The 27,715-nt window shown below is 46.9% G+C and overlaps 1 protein-coding gene across 1 annotated transcript in view; it reads right to left on the bottom strand.

Moving 5' to 3' along the window:
* Positions 1–27,715, bottom strand: part of LOC134934617 (solute carrier family 23 member 1-like) — a 319,416-nt gene that overhangs the window by 254,231 nt on the left and 37,470 nt on the right. Inside the window, exon 5 of the mRNA XM_063930011.1 lies at positions 14,552–14,733. Within this exon, the coding sequence (XP_063786081.1) occupies positions 14,552–14,733 (182 nt within the window). The remainder of the gene's footprint in view (positions 1–14,551; positions 14,734–27,715) is intronic.

Below are 27,715 nucleotides of genomic sequence, written 5' to 3'. Positions count from 1 at the left end.
GACTGCCCTGCATCACCGCCAGCGGGTGGGCTCGGAATTCTGAGCCTTTTCCTCGCACCCCCAGTTGCGGGAGAATGTGAAGGAGGAGATGTTGACAGGTCGCGTTCCGCTTGACTTGACAATTTTGTCACCAGCAGGTCTTTCAACCCCAGCAGACTTGTGTCTGCCGGAAAGAGAGATCCAAGGTAGGCTTTAAATCTAGGATCGAGCACGGTGGCCAAAATGTAGTGCTCTGATTTCAACAGATTGACCACCCGTGAATCCTTGTTAAGCGAATTAAGGGCTGCATCCACAAGTCCCACATGCCTAGCGGAATCGCTCCCTTTTAGCTCCTTCTTCAATGCCTCCAGCTTCTTCTGCAAAAGCCTGATGAGGGGAATGACCTGACTCAGGCTGGCAGTGTCTGAACTGACTTCACGTGTGGCAAGTTCAAAGGGCATCAGAACCTTGCACAACGTTGAAATCATTCTCCACTGCACTTGAGACAGGTGCATTCCACCTCCTATATCGTGCTCAATTGTATAGGCTTGAATGGCCTTTTGCTGCTCCTCCAACCTCTGAAGCATATAGAGGGTTGAATTCCACCTCGTTACCACTTCTTGCTTCAGATGATGGCAGGGCAGGTTCAGTAGTTTTTGGTGGTGCTCCAGTCTTCTGTACGTGGTGCCTGTACGCCGAAAGTGTCCCGCAATTCTTCTGGCCACCGACAGCATCTCTTGCACGCCCCTGTCGTTTTTTAAAAAATTCTGCACCACCAAATTCAAGGTATGTGCAAAACATGGGACGTGCTGGAATTTGCCCATATTTAATGCACACACAATATTGCTGGCGTTGTCCGATGCCACAAATCCACAGGAGAGTCCAATTGGGGTAAGCCATTCCGCGATGATCTTCCTCAGTTGCCGTAAGAGGTTTTCAGCTGTGTGCGTATTCTGGAAAGCGGTGATACAAAGCGTAGCCTGCCTAGGAAAGAGTTGGCGTTTGCGAGATGCTGCTACTGGTGCCGCCGCTGCTGTTCTTGCGGCGGGAGTCCATACATCTACCCAGTGGGCTGTCACTGTCATATAGTCCTGACCCTGCCCTGCTCCACTTGTCCACATGTCCGTGGTAAAGTGGACATTGGGTACAACTGCATTTTTTAGGACACTGGTGAGTCTTTTTCTGACGTCCGTGTACATTCTCGGTATCGCCTGCCTAGAGAAGTGGAACCTAGATGGTATTTGGTAACGGGGGCACACTGCCTCAATAAATTGTCTAGTTCCCTGTGAACTAACGGCGGATACCGGACGCACGTCTAACACCAACATAGTTGTCAAGGCCTCAGTTATCCGCTTTGCAGTAGGATGACTGCTGTGATATTTCATCTTCCTCGCAAAGGACTGTTGAACAGTCAATTGCTTACTGGAAGTAGTACAAGTGGGCTTACGACTTCCCCTCTGGGATGACCATCGACTCCCAGCGGCAACAACAGCAGCGCCAGCAGCAGTAGGCGTTACACGCAAGGATGCATCGGAGGAATCCCAGGCAGGAGAGGACTCGTCAGAATTGCCAGTGACATGGCCTGCAGGACTATTGGCATTCCTGGGGAAGGAGGAAATTGACACTGAGGGAGTTGGTGGGGTGGTTTGCGTGAGCTTGGTTACAAGAGGAAGGGATTTACTGGTCAGTGGACTGCTTCCGCTGTCACCCAAAGTTTTTGAACTTGTCACTGACTTATTATGAATGCGCTGCAGGTGACGTATAAGGGAGGATGTTCCGAGGTGGTTAACGTCCTTACCCCTACTTATTACAGCTTGACAAAGGGAACACACGGCTTGACACCTGTTGTCCGCATTTCTGGTGAAATACCTCCACACCGAAGAGCTGATTTTTTTGGTATTTTCACCTGGCATGTCAACGGCCATATTCCTCCCACGGACAACAGGTGTCTCCCCGGGTGCCTGACTTAAACAAACCACCTCACCATCAGAATCCTCCTGGTCAATTTCCTCCCCAGCGCCAGCAACACCCATATCCTCCTCATCCTGGTGTACTTCAACACTGACATCTTCAATCTGACTATCAGGAACTGGACTGCGGGTGCTCCTTCCAGCACTTGCAGGGGGCGTGCAAATGGTGGAAGGCGCATGCTCTTCACGTCCAGTGTTGGGAAGGTCAGGCATCGCAACCGACACAATTGGACTCTCCTTGTGGATTTGGGATTTCGAAGAATGCACAGTTCTTTGCTGTGCTGCTTTTGCCAGCTTGAGTCTTTTCATTTTTCTAGCGAGAGGCTGAGTGCTTCCATCCTCATGTGAAGCTGAACCACTAGCCATGAACATAGGCCAGGGCCTCAGCCGTTCCTTGCCACTCCGTGTGGTAAATGGCATATTGGCAAGTTTACACTTCTCCTCCGACAATTTTATTTTAGGTTTTGGAGTCCTTTTTTTTCTGATATTTGGTGTTTTGGATTTGACATGCTCTGTACTATGACATTGGGCATCGGCCTTGGCAGACGACGTTGCTGGCATTTCATCGTCTCGGCCATGACTAGTGGCAGCAGCTTCAGCACGAGGTGGAAGTGGATCTTGATCTTTCCCTAATTTTGGAACCTCAACATTTTTGTTCTCCATATTTTAATAGGCACAACTAAAAGGCACCTCAGGTAAACAATGGAGATGGATACTAGTATACAATTATGGACTGCCTGCCGACTGCAGACACAGAGGTAGCCACAGCCGTGAACTACCGTACTGTACTGTGTCTGCAGCTAATATAGACTGGTTGATAAAGAGAAGATGTCTATGTAACTATGTATGTATAAAGAAGACTGAAAAAAATCCACGGTTAGGTGGTATACAATTATGGACGGACTGCCTGCCGAGTGCAGACACAGAGGTAGCCACAGCCGTGAACTACCGTACTGTACTGTGTCTGCAGCTAATATAGACTGGTTGATAAAGAGAAGATGTCTATGTAACTATGTATGTATAAAGAAGAATGAAAAAAAACCACGGTTAGGTGGTATACAATTATGGACGGACTGCCTGCCGAGTGCAGACACAGAGGTAGCCACAGCCGTGAACTACCGTACTGTACTGTGTCTGCAGCTAATATAGACTGGTTGATAAAGAGAAGATGTCTATGTAACTATGTATGTATAAAGAAGAATGAAAAAAATCCACGGTTAGGTGGTATTACAATTATGGACGGACTGCCTGCCGAGTGCAGAGACACAGAGGTAGCCACAGCCGTGAACTACCGTACTGTGTCTGCTGCGACTGGATGATAAATGATATAAAAAATATATATATATCACTACTGCAGCCGGACAGGTATATATTATATATTATATAATGACGGACCTGCTGGACACTGTCTGTCAGCAGAATGAGTTTTATTTTTATAGAATAAAAAAAAAAAAACACACAAGTGAAGTCACACGACGAGTGTTTAACTTTTTCAGGCAATCACAATATAAGTATACTACTAACTATACTGGTGGTCAGTGTGGTCAGGTCACTGGTCAGTCACACTGGCAGTGGCACTCCTGCAGCAAAAGTGTGCACTGTTTAATTTTAATATAATATGTACTCCTGGCTCCTGCTATAACCTATAACTGGCACTGCAGTAGTGCTCCCCAGTCTCCCCCACAATTATAAGCTGTGTGAGCTGAGCAGTCAGACAGATATATAATATATATAGATGATGCAGCACACTGGCCTGAGCCTGAGCAGTGCACACAGATATGGTATGTGACTGACTGAGTCACTGTGTGTATCGCTTTTTTCAGGCAGAGAACGGATATATTAAATAAACTGCACTGTGTGTCTGGTGGTCACTCACTATATAATATATTATGTACTCCTGGCTCCTGCTATAACCTATAACTGGCACTGCAGCAGTGCTCCCCAGTCTCCCCCACAATTATAAGCTGTGTGAGCTGAGCAGTCAGACAGATATATATAATATTATATATAGATAATAGATGATGCAGCACACTGGCCTGAGCCTGAGCAGTGCACACAGATATGGTATGTGACTGACTGAGTCACTGTGTGTATCGCTTTTTTCAGGCAGAGAACGGATATATTAAATAAACTGCACTGTGTGTCTGGTGGTCACTCACTATATAATATATTATGTACTCCTGGCTCCTGCTATAACCTATAACTGGCACTGCAGTAGTGCTCCCCAGTCTCCCCCACAATTATAAGCTGTGTGAGCTGAGCAGTCAGACAGATATATATAATATTATATATAGATAATAGATGATGCAGCACACTGGCCTGAGCCTGAGCAGTGCACACAGATATGGTATGTGACTGAGTCACTGTGTGCTGTGTATCGCTTTTTTCAGGCAGAGAACGGATTATAAAGTAAACTGCACTGTCCTCACTAGTAAACTCTCTCCACTCAGTCTCTACACTTCTACAGTAACAGTACTCCTCCTAGTCAGCTCCAGTAAATCTCTCTCAGTCTCTTATAATCTAAATGGAGAGGACGCCAGCCACGTCCTCTCCCTATCAATCTCAATGCACGTGTGAAAATGGCGGCGACGCGCGGCTCCTTATATAGAATCCGAGTCTCGCGATAGAATCCGAGCCTTGCGAGAATCCGACAGCGTCATGATGACGTTCGGGCGCGCTCGGGTTAACCGAGCAAGGCGGGAAGATCCGAGTCGCTCGGACCCGTGAAAAAAAACATGAAGTTCTGGCGGGTTCGGATTCAGAGAAACCGAACCCGCTCATCTCTAATACTAACCCGGCCCAACGCTGTTTAGCTTCCAAGATCGGACAAGATCGGGCGCTGACAGCGTGGTATGGTAGTAGAGATTTATGTGTACACCAATGAGAGTGCACCTATATAAGAAATAAGAATTTGAGAAAAAACAGAGAGGAGATGGAGAATAAGAGAAAAGTTGGTGAAAATATGTGAATCTGCTTTCCACGTTAGAGCCGGTTCAAAAGTTCCCACTGTTGTGGTACAATGTTCCGGGAATCATGAATGAGAGTCCACGAAATTAGTGAGTAAAGAATGTGATGACCGGTTAGTTGGATAACACATATATTAGGCTAATGGCTTTAGTAAGATAATACAAAGATTTTGTTGCTACACGAATTATAATTGCTGAAGACTGATTCTTCCAATAATAGCAAAAAAATTACCTGGTGTCTCGCCCTTAAATACTTTTGTGATTGAGAATCTTATTATAACATATACATGAAAATCTTAATAAAAGATAGTATGCCCCTTGAAACAGTAAGAAATATCTGATATAATGTGAACAGGTTCTCACAGTATTAGGTAAAATACATATAAAGGCACCATATGTCAGTTATGAGATATAGGTGATATGAGGCTTTGTAATTAAATTTCACCAAGCAAGGTATGTGATCATGCAAAGAAAAGAGCATGAAAAAAGCACATGAAAAGGACATGATAAAATTATCCCTATATGAAAAGAGAAAAATACAGCAAAAATGTCAGTGTTCACAAGAGAAAAAAATCATAAATCTGTAATGATGTTGATGCCAATTGATATAACAGTATATATATATATATATATATATATATATATGTAGAAGAAAACAATGTTGATAGTGACGCTATCCTGGCCTCAGTTAGGAAAAAGAACTGAGAATTTGGCTCTTATTAAGGAGAAGCCCCTTAGCAACAGAATAATCACACTGAAAAATAACAAGTGTAATAAGGGAAAGTAATTAACATCTCCCTAAATAGAATGTTGCTATCTGTGGCATAAGTCCACAAGATAGAGAGGGCTTACGAATCTCCAATCAGTCAGAAAGCCAGGGAAGCCGAACAGGTGTTTTAAGATAATGCCATGATGGAACTGTGTGGACGGAGCCCCCCGTAGAAAACGCGTTTCACCCTTAGGGCTTGTTCACTTCCGGGTTCCGTGCGGTCCGGTGGGGGAACAGGTTTTTAAAGCAACTAGATAATGTAATTAACCAATAGGGACGTGTAATCGACCATTACCATACCGCCGGAGTACGCGGTTGCTAGGTGATGCAATTGCGGAGGTAAGAACGAAAAGCGGAGACCTGATAGGTAGACAAGGTCTAGCGAGATTGGAGGCGCCATCTTGTTTAAGGGAACAGAGATTGGAGCTAAGGGCAGGCTTCAGACATCCAGGGCAATACTTGGTATTGTTTACTATAAGAAGGTGGATGAAATAACACCTTATATAAACACTTAAAAATATTGCTGTGAGACCGTGGAAGCATAGGACTTAAGTATAGATAATGCTTATGTAAAAAGATAAGGTGTATCTACATAATATTTGGCCGGGATGAAGAAATATGTATATCCCTAACGGCAAAAAGCGCCATATTAGTTAAGGGAAAAACTGTGGGCAAATGAAATATAACTGTTAATTGTAGGAAGGGGAAAAGAAGAGAGATATGTAAAAATGAGTAAATTGGGTTGGAACCTATGGTGTTAATGATATATCGGTTTGGGAACTAGGAAATTGGTATAAATGCAAAATAGGGCTATAATCAATACGGAAAGGTGTTGATAGAGGGATTGGGGATGCATAAGGAATATGCAGTGACAAGGTGGAATGGGGAATAATGCTAAGAATTTGGAACCGAAAGTGAAAAAATATACAAAAGGCTGACAGGTGAAATGTCAACAGTGCTTACGGTTGACAGGTACAAAAGTTTGACAGGTTGAAAGGGTTGACATGACAATGGTTAACACACAAATGGTCAACGCAGTTTTTTTCACGTTTTTCCTAGCTTTTGCTTGATTTACTATCCATGTGGGCTACGACTGTGAATAGTAACCTTGCCTGAGGCATGGCTAGCGAAGCTAGCATGCAAGAGTCCACATTTCTACTGATGGTGGTCACATATGATGAAACATACAAAATAACACTTGTGTCAATCATTTTTGTGTCAACCATTGTATTGTCGACCTTTAATCTGTTGACCTTTTGTCCCTGTCGACCTTTTGACACTGTTGACTTAATGCATGTCGACCATATGGGCTCAACCTAAAAACTGCCTACCTAGACACTGTAGATCTTCTATACCACATCCAAGCATAACACTGACATGGAGGAGCAGCACTCCATGTGGAGGCAAGGACATAAAATGCCAGGATGAGTGATATTATTTTACTGTTGCAATTGTCAGTGTTTAAGTATTATACAATGGAAAGGGAACTATAATATGAAGTAATCTGATAAGTAATCAAATGCTATTTTATGGGATAGTTCCAAATGCCTTTCACATGTAAATACAGCCACAGACATAGGCCAGTATTAACTAAAAATCCGAGTTTGGTCGATTTGTGTTTTTTTTTCTAAGTCCCAATCCGGGAATTTACTAAGCACCAATCTCGGCAGTGTCTGGTCTATTCGTAATGGTTTGAATGACAACGTCCGGAAATACGAATGAATAGACCATCGGTCAAACGCAGCTGTTATTTCATAGAATACGGCCATTCACTATTCATTCGTATTTGGATGTTAGTTTCTGTGTGCTCAAGTGCGGGTCTGTTTTTTTTTTTTTTTGAATCGTTAAAAAAAGCAGCAAAAAAATAGACCTGCTTTTTCCAGTCGAGTTTGGATAACCATGCACGGATCAGTGAGATCTGTGCATGGTTATCTATGGGAAAGGGTCTGTTTAGTTTAAAATCAGAAAAAAAAATTGTGTGGGGCCCCCCCTCCTAATCATAACCAGCCTCGGTCTCTTTGAGCCGATCCTGGTTGAAAAATATGGGGGGGAAAATGACAGGGGTTCCCCCATATTTAATCAACCAGCACCGGGCTCTGCGCCTGGTCCTGGTTCCAAAAATACGGGGGACAAAAAGCGTAGGGGTCCCCCGTATTTCTGAAACCAGCACCGGGCTCCACTAGCTGGGGAGATAATGCCACAGCCGGGGGACACTTTGATATCGGTCCCTGCGGCCGTGCCATTAAAACCCCAACTAGTCACCCCTGGCTGGGGTACCCTGGAGGAGTGGGGACCCCTTCAATCAAGGGGTCCCCCCCTCCAGCCACCCAAGGGCCAGGGGTGAAGCCCGAGGCTGTCCCCCCCCCCATCCAAGGGCGGCGGATGGGGGGCTGATAGCCTTTTTAAAAAAATGTGAATATTGTTTTTAGTAGCAGTACTACAAGTCCCAGCAAGCCTCCCCGCAAGCTGGTACTTGGAGAACCACAGGTACCAGCATGCGGTGGAAAACCGGGCCCGCTGGCACCTGTAGTACTACTACTAAAAAAATACCCCAATAAAAACAGGAGACACACACCTTGAAAGTATAAGTTTATTACATACATGCACACCTCCAAACATACATACTTACCTATGTTCACACGAGGGTCGCTCCTCTTCTCCATGTAGAATCCATGGGGTACCTGTGGGAAAAATTATACTCACATAATCCAGTGTAGATCGGTCCTCTTCTGTTCTCTGTATAATCCACGTACTTGTCAAAAAAATAAAATGCAAACCCGACCACGCACTGAAAGGGGCCCCATGTTTTCACATGGGACCACTTTCCCCGACTGCCAGGACCCCCCCCTGACTCCTGTCTAAGAGGGTTCCTTCAGGCAATCAGGGAGCGCCACGTCGTGGCACCCTCCTGATTGGCTGTGTGCTCCTGTAGTGTCTGTCAGGCAGCACACGGCAGTGATACAATGTAGCGCCTATCCGCTCCATTGTAACCAAAGGTGTTAACTTTGTGGTCAGCGGTTGACCGAAAGTAACCTCACCTGACCACAAAGTTCCCACCATTGGTTACAATGGAGCGCATAGGCGCTACATTGTATCACTGCCGTGTGCTGCCTGACAGACACTACAGGAGCACACAGCCAATCAGGAGGGTGCCACGACGTGGCGCTCCCTGATTGGCTGAAGGAACCCTCTTAGACAGGAGTCAGGGGGGGGTCCTGGCAGTCGGGGAAAGGGGTCCCATGTGAAAACATGGGGCCCCTTTCAGTGCGTGGTTGGGTTTGCGTTTTATTTTTTTGACAAGTACGTGGATTATACAGAGAACAGTAGAGGACCGATCTAAACTGGATTATGTGAGTATAATTTTTCCCACAGGTACCCCATGGATTCTACATGGAGAAGAGGACCGACCCTCGTGTGAACATAGGTAAGTATGTATGTTTGGAGGTGTGCATGTATGTAATAAACTTATACTTTCAAGGTGTGTGTCTCCTGTTTTTTTTGGGGTATTTTTTTAGTAGTAGTACTACAGGTGCCAGCGGGCCCGGTTTTCCACCGCATGCTGGTACTTGTGGTTCTCCAAGTACCAGCTTGCGGGGGAGGCTTGCTGGGACTTGTAGTACTGCTACTAAAAACAATATTCACATTTTTTTAAAAAGGCTATCAGCCCCCCATCCGCCGCCCTTGGATGGGGGGACAGCCTTGGGCTTCACCCCTGGCCCTTGGGTGGCTGGAGGGGGGGACCCCTTGATTGAAGGGGTCCCCACTCCTCCAGGGTACCCCGGCCAGTGGTGACTAGTTGGGGTTTTAATGGCACGGCCGCAGGGACCGATATCAAAGTGTCCCCCGGCTGTGGCATTATCTCCCCAGCTAGTGGAGCCCGGTGCTGGTTTCAGAAATACGGGGGACCCCTACACTTTTTGTCCCCCGTATTTTTGGAACCAGGACCAGACGCAGAGCCCTGTGCTGGTTGATTAAATATGGGGGAACCCCTGTCATTTTTTTCACCATATTTTTTCAACCAGGATCGGCTCAAAGGGCCCGAGGCTGGTTATGATTAAGAGGGGGGACCCCACGCAATTTTTTCCAGGATTTTAAAGACTTTAATGAACTTTTCAAGGTACACAATGAAGCCCTGCACGGATCTCACTGATCCGGCCGGGTTTCCTTGGGTTTTTTCAGGCAGTGTTTTACTCATCACTCCCGTAAAACACTACCTAATATTACGAATCACATCGACATCGGAAAAAACGATTGTGCAAAACTCGGCAGCTTAGTGAATGACCGTATCAGGATTCAAAAAGTTGCAGTAAAATGCACCCGATACCATTCGAGTTCAAACACCCTTCAAAACGGACAAAACACGAATATTAGTAAATAAACCCCATACGGTGCCTTCCTTACGTAATGTAATTCTTTCTAACTTGGCGTTTAAAGAATGATGCTTACAATGCTGCAGTATAATTCTGTAAATCATAGGTTCTCAAACTCGGTCCTCAGGACCCCACGCGGTTCATGTTTTGCAGGTCACCTGTAGATTTTTAAAATGTGACAGTTGGTGATGCACAGTGCACTTGCTGGGTGACATGGAAAACGTGAACCATGTGGGGTCCTGAGGACCGAGTTTGAGAACCACTGCTGTAAATGGTGCCCTTCTCTGACATCTTATTGAGCACATCAAGCAAAAAACATGAAGGTAGGACAGAACATTCAGCAAAAATAATGAACATACATGTAAATATAAATGAACACCAGAATGTTAACCAAATGCTGAAAAGAGTAACCCTCTTTTTTATATGTCTCCAGATTATTGCAGCTAAACTTTAAACAGAGGTCTCTTCAATACATTTTGAAGAGATAGCTTGGCTAATACTGTTACTGGATTTGGCACTTAATGAAAGTACTGAAGTAATCTTAAAGTTTGCCATAATTTTTATCTGGATCTAGACTTCTTCTCTTGACTTATCTTAGGGCCTGGTGTCTTAACCATTAACATATACAGCAGCAGAAGGATGATCTGACAAATATTACAAGGCATAGAAATCATTTCATCATTTTCAAAACGTCAAATCATAATTTCCCCCTTTTCCTGTAATAGATGTACTACAGGAAAACTTCACAATCTGTACTTTGCTGCTCTCTAGTGGTGAGCCGCTATGTTAGCACAGTAACGGATTAGGGGCCTAATTCAGAGTTGATCGCAGCAGCAAATTTGTTAGCAGTTGGGCAAAACCAAGGGCTTAATTTTGATCTGTTCGCTTGATAGCTATTTTTTGCAGCGCTGCGAACAGATAGACGCCACCTATAGGGGAGTGTATGTTAGCTTTGCAAGTGTGCGAACGCATATGCAGCCGCCCTGTACAAAAACAGCTTGTGCAGTTTCTGAGTAGCTCTGACCTTACTCAGCCGCTGCGATCACTTCAGCCTATTCGAGACCGGAATTGACGTCAGACACTCGCCCTGCAAACACTTTGACACTCCTGCGTTTTTCCAACCACTCCCAGAAAACGGTCAGTTGACACCCACAAACGCCCTCTTCCTGTCAATCTCCTTGCGAATGGCTGTGCGAATGGTTTCTTCGCTAGACCCAGTGCACAACAACAATCCGCTTTGTAACCGTACGGCGCGCCTACGCATTGCGGTGCATATGCATGCGCAGTAGTTACCTGATCACTGCACATCGAAAAAAGCTAGAGAGTGAACAGATCTGAATTAGGCCCTATGTGCACTTAAGGGGGGGTGGGGGGGCAGATATAACATGTGCAGAGAGAGTTAGATTTGGGTGGGGTGTGTTTAAACTGAAATCTACATTGCATTGTAAAAATAAAGCAGCCAGTATTTACCCTGCACAGAAACAATATAGCCCACCCAAATCTAACTCTCTCTGCAAATGTTATATCTGCCACACCTGCAGTGCACATGGTTTTGCCCAACTGCTAGCAAATTTGCTGCCGCGATCAACTCTGAATTTCCCCCTAGGTCTAGTATTTGTAAAACTCTACTGGACAGTGAGGAAGTACCCTAACAGGAAAAAGCTAGTAGTACTATTCTGTAAATATTCTGTATAGCAGAGTTTCTGAAAAATTCACTACACCAAATTGCTGAGCTACATAACAAACTGTTTTCTTGCTCTCACTGCAGGGTGGAGGTTTAGTTAGCCATCAATTGATTGGCTCAATGAATTGTCATCTATTTGTGCTTCTTGTTTTACAAGGGATTGTTCTAATTGTAAGAAAAAAGGTGGTATTGGCGCTACTCCTCTCCTTAAAGCTCAGTGAAATGTCCTTTTTCCTCCTCTGTGGTGACAGGACTTTCCTTTTGGAAGTGCACTACCCGTATTGTATAGGGTGGCAGCCCTTTTCTCCTGTGGTTTGCTGTTCAGGCTAACCGTTCGAAATCTAAAAAACAAAAGATAAGAATAGGCGCCTCCTAGTGCATTAACTCACATAAACATGTCACCTCCACCTTAAATAACACCCTGGTGAATTCAAGGTGTACCTTGTATGGTGGAATTCCAACCACCTAAATGAATCGCAAAATACCATGTATTTCAGTGTGTAATGGGGATATATTTTATCGTGATGAAAAATATCCCCATTACACACTGAAATACATGGTATTTTGCGATTCATTTAGGTGGTTGGAATTCCACCATACAAGGTACACCTTGAATTCACCAGGGTGTTATTTAAGGTGGAGGTCACATGTTTATGTGAGTTAATGCACTAGGAGGCGCCTATTCTCATCTTTTGTTTATTGTTCTAATTGTATCCATGTTGGGTTACCAGCTGACAAAACCTGGCCGCTCAGGCCTCAGGGACACCATTCCGCCACAAACCCACATTTAGTGCAATGTAAAGAAATCCGCTTTCCCATTACCTATCTTCCCTGTTGCAATGAATTGATCCAGGCTACCTTTCAAAGAAAGGATCTTCTGGCCCCACATCACGCAAGTTCTCCATATGTTATGAAACATTTTTAATACCCCCTGTTTCTTTATTTCTTTAAAAAATGACTGAGGTCATACATTCCAAATCATTTTGGCAGTTCCATGTTTATTGTTTAGCCCATATAAGGCTCTTTGTATCCCTGCAAGTTTACAATATTGGTTTAATTAGCAGAAGATGTCAAACCTCCCAGCACTGAGGAAGCTGAGTCTTCTTTTTACTAGGAAAGCATAAGTGCTAATTTTTCACAGCTACCTGAATCCAGCCTGTGTTATGGCTCTGTACGGTCTGGTAAAGTCTTGTTATGCTTACGTTTCAATGGGCAGGCCATATAAAGGGAATGCATGATACTGTAAACAAAAGAATTGTGTCCATATGTTTAGGAAAAATATGATGCTCCCAAGAAGTGTATTTTTTTCTCAAGACTAATCTAATCTAATTATAAAATAACAAATGCTCTAACAGTAAACATGTTAGATTAGGGAATTAAAAAGCTTTCACCAATCTCTAGTTTATAGTTTACAATGCAGTACATTTTAAGTAAAGCCCTCTTGCTGTTAAATCCCACTATTTTAGTAATGATCGCATCTTGTAGAGCAGACCATTCAGACATACATATAATACTGTACACAGGGGGTCATTCCGAGTTGTTCGCTCGTTATTTTTTTGTCGCAACGGAGCGAATAGTCGCTAATGCGCATGCGCAATGTCCGCAGTGCGACTGCGCCAAGTAAATTTGCTATGCAGTTAGGAATTTTACTCACGGCATTACTAGGTTTTTTCTTCGTTCTGGTGATCGTAATGTGATTGACAGGAAGTGGGTGTTTCTGGGCGGAAACTGGACGTTTTATGGGTGTGTGCGAAAAAACGCTACCGTTTCTGGGAAAAACGCGGGAGTGGCTGGAGAAACGGAGGAGTGTCTGGGCGAACGCTGGGTGTGTTTGTGACGTCAAACCAGGAACGACAAGCACTGAACTGATCGCAGATGCCGAGTAAGTCTGGAGCTACTCAGAAACTGCTAAGAAGTGTCTATTCGCAATTCTGCTAATCTTTCGTTCGCAATTTTAATATGCTAAGATTCACTCCCAGTAGGCGGCGGCTTAGCGTGTGCAAAGCTGCTAAAAGCAGCTTGCGAGCGAACAACTCGGAATGACCCCCACAGTACAGATCCTTTTGCAGGAAACACAAGTGTATGTAACTATCTGTACACCAGTATATACATAAAATCAGAAGATAACAAATAATGAAGTAAAAGAGAAGAAGAAAATAATATACATACAATAAGGAGCAGATCATTATTTTTCTGTTAATTCTGTAGTAATCCATTAGGATCTCTATTATTTTAGAGAGTTTAAAACAGAATTGATATTTATATGGATAATGTGTCTGAACTCTGAATGCAGCGCCTTGCCTCTACACTTCTTTTCATTATCTGTCTGCTTTTATTTTGGCACAACAGGGCTCTTTGCTGGAGGTACAGCATTTAAAGTGTGGGGCAGATGGCTCATTTACTCTGGTCCCAGAAGTTGTAGTTTTACAGAGCCTGCTGCTGTACTTAATGCATCTTAGCAATGTCTGGGAGAGCCCCGACAAGATACAATCATGTTTCCCAGACATTGGTATGCAGCAGGATGCACAGTTAAAGCTGATATATTTTATGCAAAATCCAACTAAGCAAAACAAAACAGCATTTTCTAAACATAACCCATAGTTGATATATTGGCGAAACATACAGCTCAATTAAATTACACGGGCTAAAATAAAGAATAGATAAAAATATAAATGCTAAAATAAAGAACAGATAAAAATATAAATACACTTATAGACAATATATGTAAATGTATCTGTATCTGTAGAGTATATACTGTTCAGGAGACGTCTATTATCCTAATACTATATTTTTTTCATTTGTTTTGAACTTACAATGCAGCGATCCCCCAGTGAGCACCGCATTTCTTTCCCGCCTCACCAAATAAGGAGAGCCCTATAAGTGTAATAGTCGGAGTTATAGACAAGGGTCCGATAAATCTCAACAGAAGTCCAATTAGTCCAGAAAAGCCCAGCAGCAGTTGTAAAATGGAAGCCACAATAATTGCACCTTGAATCTAGAAAACAGAGAAATCCTTATTGTAAATTGTATCCTTATTGTACAATTAATATGAATGTTAGTTACAGAAAGAAAATACTTAGCACTTCTTCCTACTGCCTCCTTATCTCCTATATAATAGCCCAGATCTGTGACTTTGTGCCTCATTTGCTAATGCTGGGCGGAGTCACAACACTGGGCGGAGTTAGTCAAATGAGTCACAGATCTGGGCAAATCTACAGGAGACTAGGAGCAGAAGCAGATGGTATGGGCATGGCACAGGCAGGGGTGCATACATCCCAGCTTTCTTCAGGCAGACAGGGGTGCATACCTCCCACCTTTCTTCAGGCAGAAGGAGGGACACACGCGCGGCGAAAAGGGGGCGTGGCCAATGAAAAGAGGGCGTGGCTTCGAGGGAGGACCCGCGATCGTCAGTGAGTGGACATGCCCAGCACTCTGTGAGCTGCTGGCATGCCCCCAGGGGTGGATTATGATTCCGGGGGGCCCAGGGCACTTGAGACAGGGGGGCCCTATCTCATTGCTGTGCCTGCTGTGGGTTTGGGGGCGTGGCCTAATCGCGGGACGCGTGGCCACTCCCCCTTATGCAAATTCTGAGATATTTTTTTTTTATGGGATTTTGGCCCCTCAGCTAGGGGTAAATCCAGAGAGGATGGTCGCTCCACCCTACACCCCCGCACAGACAGAAGAGAGCAGGGAGGCTGCTGCCACCCTGCAATACCACAGACCTGCCAACACGCAGCAGCGTGTGCTGACTGTAGCACAATGCTGCTGCTGTTACTGGCAGGACGGGGGAGCTTCAGAGCTGGGACAGAGCTACTCCAGCCGGGGGGCCCCCTAAAACTGTGGGGCCTGCGGTACGTACCCCCCACCCCCCCTTAATCCAGCTCTGCTGCCGGACTCCCCCCTTAATCCGTACCCCCTGATGCCCCCTCTCCCTCTGTCTCCACTAAATAGACGCTGTGCGCATGCACACAGCATCTATTCACCGCTGCTCTGCTAAGCAGAACAACGAGTACAGGAGCTTCCCAACTGCCCTCCCCCCACCGCGGGACACTGCGGCCCGCGGGTGGGACAGCGGGACAGACCCCAAAAAATGGGGATGTCCCACGAAAAACAGGACAGTTGGGAGGTATGGGGGTGTGTGAGGGGGTATGCCGTACAGACAGATGGGCACCGGTTCACTGTGTGCTTGATCCCCCACATCAGCAAACTTAGCAGGGTCTCTCTGGCATGGAGGAGCGTCACTTTCTGGCACACTCCACGCTTCTTAGCTGCAGCTTTGTGGGTCACCTGTCGCTGTGCAGGTTCCGTACTGCCTCTGTTATCTCCAGCCCCTGCAACCCCACCGCTAGCTGCAGCGCTGCCGACCGCAGTGCGGTGTGCCCAGCTCCTTCACACACTTTAGCCAGGGGGCAGCGCTGCAGAAGTCCGCGCTGCTTGCAGGCTCCGACCCCCTCCTCCCTCCAGCCGCAGCGTCTCCTGGGGGCTAACCAGTCAGTCCCAGTCTCCCCTTACCACAGTGCCCGGCAGCCGCGAGGTCCGCACCGCGTGCATGCTATGACCCCCTCCTCCCTCCAGCCGCAGCGTCTCCTGGGGGCTAACCAGTCACTCCCAGTCTCCCCTTACCACAGTGCCCAGCAGCCGCGAGGTCCGTGCCGCGTGCATGCTATGACCCCCTCCTCCCTCCAGCCGCAGCGTCTCCTGGGGGCTAACCAGTCACTCCCAGTCTCCCCTTACCACAGTGCCCAGCAGCTGCGCGAGGTCTGTGGTGTGTGACTGAGGAGTGGGGGGGAGGGATGCGGACGGGCAGAGAAAGCAGGACTCCAGCCTGAGAGAGTCAGCCATGCCAAGTCTCCACCAGCAGCAGATCCCAACAGGTTGGAGTGGAACAGCAGCAGCCAGCAGCAGTGACTCCGGTAAGACACATCTGTCTGTCACCACTGTTCTGTCCCTAATACCAATCTCTCCCGTGCCCTGTGTTCTGTCATGTCCATGTCACCCCTGGCTTTGCCCTGTCACCCCTGGCCTTTCCCTGTCACCCTTATCCTGGCCCTGTCACCCCTATCCTGGCCCTGTCACCCCTGTGCTTGCCCTGTCAATGCAATCCTGGCCCTGTCACCCCTGTCCTGGTCCTGACGCCCCTACCCTGGCCCTGTCACCCCTATCCTGTCCTTGTCATTTCTGTCCTGGCCCCGGCGCCCCTGTCCTTGCCCCGTCACTCCTGTCCTTGCCCCATCACCCCTGTCTTGGTCCCGTCACCCCTGTTCTGGCACTGTTACTGCATACCCTCCAACTACCTTTTTGGCAGGTACAGTACCCGCAGCACCTCCAGACCCCTCCCCGATTCACCACACCTCCGTACCTTCCCCTCCACCACATGCGGCACTCCACCCCTCCCCCACACGCTGTGCCTCCAGGCCCCCTACACCAACCGTGGCTCCCACTCCCCCGCCCATCCACCACCCACAGCACCTCCAGACCCCCTCCACCATCCACCCCCCACATATGTCTTCCCCCACACCTGCCCCCCCCTCCACTCGCAGCATCTGCAGACACCCTCCTCCATCCATGGTCCCCCACACACCTGCCCCTCCCCCACCCACGGCACCCACGCACCTGCCCCTCCACCACCTGCAGCATCTCCAGACCCCCTGCCCCATCCACCGCACCACCTGCACCTGCCCCTCCCCCACCCGCAGTGCCTCCGGACCACCACCCCTTCCCATCCCACAGCACCTCCAGAACCCTTCACCCATCTGCAACATCCCGCAAATGCCCCTCCCCCACCCGTGGCACCCCTGCCCCTCCCCCACCTGCACTGCCTATGGACCCCTCCCCCATCTGCAGCCCCCACTCCTCCCCCATCCGCAGCCCCCCCCGCACCTGCTACATTCTGTACATCGTGCCCTGCAGGTGCTGTTCACGCCATCGCAAGGGGCTGCGCCTCCTTCACCATCGCACATCCTTTAATTGTGCAATATTTAACCACTAACAAAGGAATGCAGGTAATACTCCATATAATGCAAATATTGAACCCCAGATAGGCATGCAAGGGTTAAGGGGGCGCAGCCCCTTGCGACGGTGTGAAGAGCGCCCGTAGGGCGCGATGAAGCACCTAGTTTGCATATATAAGCTGAGCAGAGCATGAATGGCCCTGCACACCCCTAGTGTACTGTGCAGGGTTGGACTGCCCCACAGGGCTACAGGGAACCCCCAGGTGGGCCCCACTGCCTAGGGGCCCACCCCTTCCTCTAGGGATCAGGTTCCAGACTGGGCACTAACATTATACATGTTACCTTATGCTGCACAGGACTATGGTGTATTTTCTACAGTGCATTGTTGTTATTAATTTGAAACATTGTCATAAATGCACTAGCATTGTTTAATATATTTATTTATCAAGGGGTGCAGCCCGTACACTCTCTCATGTTTAGACAAACCAATGTGGCAGCTGGCCACAACCCCTCTGGAGGCTGGCCACACCCATAAACATGGGCCCCTACCACGGCATTCCACGGTGGGCCCTTCATGCCCCAGTCCGACACTGGTACTGTGAATAGTTAACAGAGAATCAGGACGGAGAGTGCCTGTTTTTTCTCTGTACCTGTCCCAGGAGGTCACAATCTGAGGATAACACTGCAATATTAGGTTCGCCTTCTTAACCTTTGCCTCTTGAAGTGGTGAGGCGTTGTACTTCAAAATAAATAAATGATTCTCTTAACAGCACATAAAAAGGGATTCTTAGATTTATTTAGGGAAGCATAGTTGGTAGTATATTTTTGCCTTGCAGGAAAATGAGCAATGTTGCTCTAACATAGTGCCCTATTCAGATCTGATCGCAGCAGCAAATTTGTTAGCTAATGGGCAAAACAAATGTGCTCTGCAGGGGGGGCAGATGTAAGGTGTGTTCAAACTGAAATCTAAATTGTAGTGTAAAAATAAATCAGCCAGTATTTACTAGAGATGAGCGCCGGAAATTTTTCGGGTTTTGTGTTTTGGTTTTGGGTTCGGTTCCGCGGCCGTGTTTTGGGTTCGACCGCGTTTTGGCAAAACCTCACCGAATTTTTTTTGTCGGATTCGGGTGTGTTTTGGATTCGGGTGTTTTTTTCAAAAAACCCTAAAAAACAGCTTAAATCATAGAATTTGGGGGTCATTTTGATCCCAAAGTATTATTAACCTCAAAAACCATAATTTACACTCATTTTCAGTCTATTCTGAATACCTCACACCTCACAATATTATTTTTAGTCCTAAAATTTGCACCGAGGTCGCTGTGTGAGTAAGATAAGCGACCCTAGTGGCCGACACAAACACCGGGCCCATCTAGGAGTGGCACTGCAGTGTCACGCAGGATGGCCCTTCCAAAAAACCCTCCCCAAACAGCACATGACGCAAAGAAAAAAAGAGGCGCAATGAGGTAGCTGACTGTGTGAGTAAGATAAGCGACCCTAGTGGCCGACACAAACACTGGGCCCATCTAGGAGTGGCACTGCAGTGTCACGCAGGATGGCCCTTCCAAAAAACCCTCCCCAAACAGCACATGACGCAAAGAAAAAAAGAGGCGCAATGAGGTAGCTGACTGTGTGAGTAAGATAAGCGACCCTAGTGGCCGACACAAACACCGGGCCCATCTAGGAGTGGCACTGCAGTGTCACGCAGGATGGCCCTTCCAAAAAACCCTCCCCAAACAGCACATGACGCAAAGAAAAAAAGAGGCGCAATGATGTAGCTGACTGTGTGAGTAAGATAAGCGACCCTAGTGGCCGACACAAACACCGGGCCCATCTAGGAGTGGCACTGCAGTGTCACGCAGGATGGCCCTTCCAAAAAGCCCTCCCCAAACAGCACATGACGCAAAGAAAAAAAGAGGCGCAATGATGTAGCTGACTGTGTGAGTAAGATAAGCGACCCTAGTGGCCGACACAAACACCGGGCCCATCTAGGAGTGGCACTGCAGTGTCACGCAGGATGGCCCTTCCAAAAAACCCTCCCCAAACAGCACATGACGCAAAGAAAAAAAGAGGCGCAATGAGGTAGCTGACTGTGTGAGTAAGATAAGCGACCCTAGTGGCCGACACAAACACCGGGCCCATCTAGGAGTGGCACTGCAGTGTCACGCAGGATGGCCCTTCCAAAAAACCCTACCCAAAAAGCACATGACGCAAAGAAAAAAAGAGGCGCAATGAGGTAGCTGACTGTGTGAGTAAGATAAGCGACCCTAGTGGCCGACACAAACACCGGGCCCATCTAGGAGTGGCACTGCAGTGTCACGCAGGATGGCCCTTCCAAAAAACCCTCCCCAAACAGCACATGACGCAAAGAAAAAAAGAGGCGCAATGATGTAGCTGACTGTGTGAGTAAGATAAGCGACCCTAGTGGCCGACACAAACACCGGGCCCATCTAGGAGTGGCACTGCAGTGTCACGCAGGATGGCCCTTCCAAAAAACCCTCCCCAAACAGCACATGACGCAAAGAAAAAAAGAGGCGCAATGAGGTAGCTGACTGTGTGAGTAAGATAAGCGACCCTAGTGGCCGACACAAACACCGGGCCCATCTAGGAGTGGCACTGCAGTGTCACACAGGATGGCCCTTCCAAAAAACCCTCCCCAAACAGCACATGACGCAAAGAAAAATAAAAGAAAAAAGAGGTGCAAGATGGAATTGTCCTTGGGCCCTCCCACCCACCCTTATGTTGTATAAACAGGACATGCACACTTTAACCAACCCATCATTTCAGTGACAGGGTCTGCCACACGACTGTGACTGATATGACGGGTTGGTTTGGACCCCCCCCAAAAAAGAAGCAATTAATCTCTCCTTGCACAAACTGGCTCTACAGAGGCAAGATGTCCACCTCATCATCATCCTCCGATATATCACCGTGTACATCCCCCTCCTCACAGATTATCAATTCGTCCCCACTGGAATCCACCATCTCAGCTCCCTGTGTACTTTGTGGAGGCAATTGCTGCTGGTCAATGTCTCCATGGAGGAATTGATTATAATTCATTTTAATGAACATCATCTTTTCCACATTTTCTGGATGTAACCTCGTACGCCGATTGCTGACAAGGTGAGCGGCGGCACTAAACACTCTTTCGGAGTACACACTTGTGGGAGGGCAACTTAGGTAGAATAAAGCCAGTTTGTGCAAGGGCCTCCAAATTGCCTCTTTTTCCTGCCAGTATAAGTACGGACTGTGTGACGTGCCTACTTGGATGCGGTCACTCATATAATCCTCCACCATTCTTTCAATGGGGAGAGAATCATATGCAGTGACAGTAGACGACATGTCCGTAATCGTTGTCAGGTCCTTCAGTCCGGACCAGATGTCAGCATCAGCAGTCGCTCCAGACTGCCCTGCATCACCGCCAGCGGGTGGGCTCGGAATTCTGAGCCTTTTCCTCGCACCCCCAGTTGCGGGAGAATGTGAAGGAGGAGATGTTGACAGGTCGCGTTCCGCTTGACTTGACAATTTTCTCACCAGCAGGTCTTTCAACCCCAGCAGACTTGTGTCTGCCGGAAAGAGAGATCCAAGGTAGGCTTTAAATCTAGGATCGAGCACGGTGGCCAAAATGTAGTGCTCTGATTTCAACAGATTGACCACCCGTGAATCCTTGTTAAGCGAATTAAGGGCTCCATCCACAAGTCCCACATGCCTAGCGGAATCGCTCCGTGTTAGCTCCTCCTTCAATGTCTCCAGCTTCTTCTGCAAAAGCCTGATGAGGGGAATGACCTGACTCAGGCTGGCAGTGTCTGAACTGACTTCACGTGTGGCAAGTTCAAAGGGCATCAGAACCTTGCACAACGTTGAAATCATTCTCCACTGCGCTTGAGACAGGTGCATTCCACCTCCTATATCGTGCTCAATTGTATAGGCTTGAATGGCCTTTTGCTGCTCCTCCAACCTCTGAAGCATATAGAGGGTTGAATTCCACCTCGTTACCACTTCTTGCTTCAGATGATGGCAGGGCAGGTTCAGTAGTTTTTGGTGGTGCTCCAGTCTTCGGTACGTGGTGCCTGTACGCCGAAAGTGTCCCGCAATTCTTCTGGCCACCGACAGCATCTCTTGCACGCCCCTGTCGTTTTTTAAAAAATTCTGCACCACCAAATTCAAGGTATGTGCAAAACATGGGACGTGCTGGAATTTGCCCATATTTAATGCACACACAATATTGCTGGCGTTGTCCGATGCCACAAATCCACAGGAGAGTCCAATTGGGGTAAGCCATTCCGCGATGATCTTCCTCAGTTGCCGTAAGTGGTTTTCAGCTGTGTGCGTATTCTGGAAAGCGGTGATACAAAGCGTAGCCTGCCTAGGAAAGAGTTGGCGTTTGCGAGATGCTGCTACTGGTGCCGCCGCTGCTGTTCTTGCGGCGGGAGTCCATACATCTACCCAGTGGGCTGTCACAGTCATATAGTCCTGACCCTGCCCTGCTCCACTTGTCCACATGTCCGTGGTTAAGTGGACATTGGGTACAACTGCATTTTTTAGGACACTGGTGAGTCTTTTTCTGACGTCCGTGTACATTCTCGGTATCGCCTGCCTAGAGAAGTGGAACCTAGATGGTATTTGGTAACGGGGGCACACTGCCTCAATAAATTGTCTAGTTCCCTGTGAACTAACGGCGGATACCGGACGCACGTCTAACACCAACATAGTTGTCAAGGCCTCAGTTATCCGCTTTGCAGCAGGATGACTGCTGTGATATTTCATCTTCCTCGCAAAGGACTGTTGAACAGTCAATTGCTTACTGGAAGTAGTACAAGTGGGTTTACGACTTCCCCTCTGGGATGACCATCGACTCCCAGCAGCAACAACAGCAGCGCCAGCAGCAGTAGGCGTTACACGCAAGGATGCATCGGAGGAATCCCAGGCAGGAGAGGACTCGTCAGAATTGCCAGTGACATGGCCTGCAGGACTATTGGCATTCCTGGGGAAGGAGGAAATTGACACTGAGGGAGTTGGTGGGGTGGTTTGCGTGAGCTTGGTTACAAGAGGAAGGGATTTACTGGTCAGTGGACTGCTTCCGCTGTCGCCCAAAGTTTTTGAACTTGTCACTGACTTATTATGAATGCGCTGCAGGTGACGTATAAGGGAGGATGTTCCGAGGTGGTTAACGTCCTTACCCCTACTTATTACAGCTTGACAAAGGCAACACACGGCTTGACACCTGTTGTCCGCATTTCTGTTGAAATACTTCCACACCGAAGAGCTGATTTTTTTGGTATTTTCACCAGGCATGTCAGTGGCCATATTCCTCCCACGGACAACAGGTGTCTCCCCGGGTGCCTGACTTAAACAAACCACCTCACCATCAGAATCGTCCTGGTCAATTTCCTCCCCAGCGCCAGCAACACCCATATCCTCCTCATCCTGGTGTACTTCAACACTGACATCTTCAATCTGACTATCAGGAACTGGACTGCGGGTGCTCCTTCCAGCACTTGCAGGGGGCGTGCAAATGGTGGAAGGCGCATGCTCTTCACGTCCAGTGTTGGGAAGGTCAGGCATCGCAACCGACACAATTGGACTCTCCTTGTGGATTTGGGATTTCGAAGAACGCACAGTTCTTTGCGGTGCTTTTGCCAGCTTGAGTCTTTTCAGTTTTCTAGCGAGAGGCTGAGTGCTTCCATCCTCATGTGAAGCTGAACCACTAGCCATGAACATAGGCCAGGGCCTCAGCCGTTCCTTGCCACTCCGTGTGGTAAATGGCATATTGGCAAGTTTACGCTTCTCCTCCGACAATTTTATTTTAGGTTTTGGAGTCCTTTTTTTACTGATATTTGGTGTTTTGGATTTGACATGCTCTGTACTATGACATTGGGCATCGGCCTTGGCAGACGACGTTGCTGGCATTTCATCGTCTCGGCCATGACTAGTGGCAGCAGCTTCAGCACGAGGTGGAAGTGGATCTTGATCTTTCCCTAATTTTGGAACCTCAACATTTTTGTTCTCCATATTTTAATAGGCACAACTAAAAGGCACCTCAGGTAAACAATGGAGATGGATACTAGTATACAATTATGGATGGACTGCCGAGTGCCGACACAGAGGTAGCTACAGCCGTGGACTATTGTACTGTACTGTGTCTGCTGCTAATATAGACTGGATGATAATGAGATGTAGTATGTATGTATAAAGAAGAAAGAAAAAAAAACCACGGGTAGGTGGTATACAATTATGGATGGACTGCCGAGTGCCGACACAGAGGTAGCTACAGCCGTGGACTACCGTACTGTGTCTGCTGCTAATATAGACTGGTTGATAATGAGATGTAGTATGTATAAAGAAGAAAGAAAAAAAAACCACGGGTAGGTGGTATACAATTATGGACGGACTGCCGAGTGCCGACACAGAGGTAGCTACAGCCGTGGACTACCGTACTGTACTGTGTCTGCTGCTAATATAGACTGGATGATAATGAGATGTAGTATGTATAAAGAAGAAAGAAAAAAAACCACGGGTAGGTGGTATACAATTATGGACGGACTGCCGAGTGCCGACACAGAGGTAGCTACAGCCCTGGACTATTGTACAGTACTGTGTCTGCTGCTAATATAGACTGGATGATAATGAGATGTAGTATGTATAAAGAAGAAAGAAAAAAAAACCACGGGTAGGTGGTATACAATTATGGATGGACTGCCGAGTGCCGACACAGAGGTAGCTACAGCCGTGGACTACCGTACTGTACTGTGTCTGCTGCTAATATAGACTGGATGATAATGAGATGTAGTATGTATAAAGAAGAAAGAAAAAAAAAACCACGGGTAGGTGGTATACAATTATGGACGGACTGCCGAGTGCCGACACAGAGGTAGCTACAGCCGTGGACTACCGTACTGTACTGTGTCTGCTGCTAATATAGACTGGATGATAATGAGATGTAGTATGTATAAAGAAGAAAGAAAAAAAAACCACGGGTAGGTGGTATACAATTATGGATGGACTGCCGAGTGCCGACACAGAGGTAGCTACAGCCGTGGACTACCGTACTGTGTCTGCTGCTAATATAGACTGGTTGATAATGAGATGTAGTATGTATAAAGAAGAAAGAAAAAAAAAACCACGGGTAGGTGGTATACAATTATGGACGGACTGCCGAGTGCCGACACAGAGGTAGCTACAGCCGTGGACTACCGTACTGTACTGTGTCTGCTGCTAATATAGACTGGATGATAATGAGATGTAGTATGTATAAAGAAGAAAGAAAAAAAAACCACGGGTAGGTGGTATACAATTATGGACGGACTGCCGAGTGCCGACACAGAGGTAGCTACAGCCGTGGACTACCGTACTGTGTCTGCTGCTAATATAGACTGGTTGATAATGAGATGTAGTATGTATAAAGAAGAAAGAAAAAAAAAACCACGGGTAGGTGGTATACAATTATGGACGGACTGCCGAGTGCCGACACAGAGGTAGCTACAGCCGTGGACTACCGTACTGTACTGTGTCTGCTGCTAATATAGACTGGATGATAATGAGATGTAGTATGTATAAAGAAGAAAGAAAAAAAAAAACACGGGTAGGTGGTATACAATTATGGATGGACTGCCGAGTGCCGACACAGAGGTAGCTACAGCCGTGAACTACCGTACTGTGTCTGCTGCGACTGGATGATAAATAATGATATAAAAAATATATATATATCACTACTGCAGCCGGACAGGTATATATTATATAATGACGGACCTGCTGGACACTGTCTGTCAGCAGAATGAGTTTTTTATTTTATAGAATAAAAAAACACCACACAAGTCACACGACGTGTGTTTAACTTTTACAGGCAGACATTCACAATACAATATAGTATACTATATACTGGTGGTCAGGTCACTGGTCAGTCACACTGGCAGTGGCACTCCTGCAGAAAAAAAGTGTGCACTGTTTAATTTTTTAATATGTACTCCTGGCTCCTGCTATAACCTAACTGCTCCCCAGTCTCCCCCACAATTAAGCTGTGTGAGCACAGTCAGATATTATACATAGATGATGCAGCAGCACACTGGGCTGAGCACAGATATGGTATGTGACTGAGTCACTGTGTATCGTTTTTTCAGGCAGAGAACGGATTATATTAAATAATATAAAACTGCACTGGTGGTCACTGGTCAGTCACTAGTATAACTAACTAATACTATCAGCAAAATTCTGCACCCTCTGTCTGAGTACTCCTCCTAAGCTCCAGTAAATGAAGTGTCACTGTCTCACTCTGTCACTAGTATAACTAACTAATACTATCAGCAAAATTCTGCACTCTCTGTCTGAGTACTCCTCCTAAGCTCCAGTAAATGAAGTGTCACTGTCTCACTCTCACTCTCCTATCTATTTCTTCTCTAAACGGAGAGGACACCAGCCACGTCCTCTCACTATCAATCTCAATGCACATGTAAAATGGCGGCGACGCGCGGCTCCTTATATAGAATCCGAGTCTCGCGATAGAATCCGAGCCTCGCGAGAATCCGACAGCGTCATGATGACGTTCGGGCGCGCTCGGGTTAACCGAGCAAGGCGGGAAGATCCGAGTCGCTCGGATCCGTGTAAAAAAAGCTGAAGTTCGGGCGGGTTCGGATTCCGAGGAACCGAACCCGCTCATCTCTAGTATTTACCCTGCACAGAAACAATATAACCCATCCGACTCTAACTCTCTCTGCACATGTTATATCTGTCCCCCCCTGCAGTGCACATGGTTTTGCCCATTTGATAACAAATGTGCTGCTGCGATCAGGTCTGAATTAGGCCCATAGTTCTAAGTGATGTGTGTAATCACTCATTATGACCGCACATCACTGGGAGCTCTCAGTATGGCATTAGAGAGCCTGGCTGGGCACAGGTACTTTTCGGGAGGGGGGGGGGGGGTATAATCATAGGAGGCATGGCCATGCTCCCATAGAAAAAAAAATATCTTATGCACCTCCCTGGCCAGACTGCAGCCCAGCACACAGCAGCGTGTACTGGGCAGAGGAGAAAAGCTGCAGCAGCTGCTGCCAGGTAAGGAAGGGGGGGGGGGGGGTCTGAGCCCTCACTGCAACCCTCCATCAGACCTGGGCCCCAGTAATTAGTACCCTCTCCCCCCTCTCTCGGCGCCACTGGCTGTCAGCCCTAGGGGTAGAGTCTGAAACTTATAAAAAGGAAAAGAGGCAGTGTTGCCAAAAGCAGAAAATCAGATTCCAGCTATCATTCTCTAGGACAGCGGTTTTGAAAAAGTTTGCCATGGCGTACTGGTCTGCCGTGAGTATTGTGAAAGTATGCTGCACTGCAGCCGAGGCTATGGAGCTGACACTGAAGGCGTTTTCCCCAGCCCGCCTCATGTACTCTGCAGAGAGACTGGGATTTCACTTCTTGTGTCTGTGGCAGTAGCTCAATGGATGGACAGTCAAGATAAGTGAGCCTGTCAGCTCTTATTGGACTGAGGCATTGGTGATAAATTCCCGATCCCATGTGTTAAAGCGACTCCAGTGGGTGCTTAACGGGGATTATGCTTTGCATGCCTATTACCCAATAATTGCCTGTATCAAGAGAAAGGGATGCCGGCATGAGGGATAATAAGATAGTCCCTGGAGAATCTATTAGCAGCGGTAAAGTACAAGTGCTAATAGAATAACCCCAAAGTTTTATAAAAAAAAAAAATTTTTTAATGACGCAGGTTGAGTCTCCCATTTCTGAAAATCTTGGGACCAGAAGTACTAGTATTTTGTATTACTCTGTATTTTGGGAAATGTACATACAGAATACATTTCTCTTTCATATACACCTTATACACATAGGTATCTATTTAATTTAAGTCAGATTTCCCGACTTTTCGGAAAAACTGCAGTTTCCGACAATTTAAGGTCGAATCCAGATTCGACCTATTCAATCAAACTGCCATTTATCCGACAAGACAGAAATTCCGACTTGTCGGAAAACACGTGGATCATCGGATTAGCCGCGGATCCACGTGTTTTGTCGGATTAGCGGCTTAATCCAACA

This window comes from Pseudophryne corroboree, chromosome 6, assembly GCF_028390025.1.
Source record: "Pseudophryne corroboree isolate aPseCor3 chromosome 6, aPseCor3.hap2, whole genome shotgun sequence".
In the NCBI taxonomy this organism is placed as follows: domain Eukaryota; kingdom Metazoa; phylum Chordata; class Amphibia; order Anura; family Myobatrachidae; genus Pseudophryne; species Pseudophryne corroboree.
This window is presented reverse-complemented; position numbering and strand designations above follow the sequence as displayed.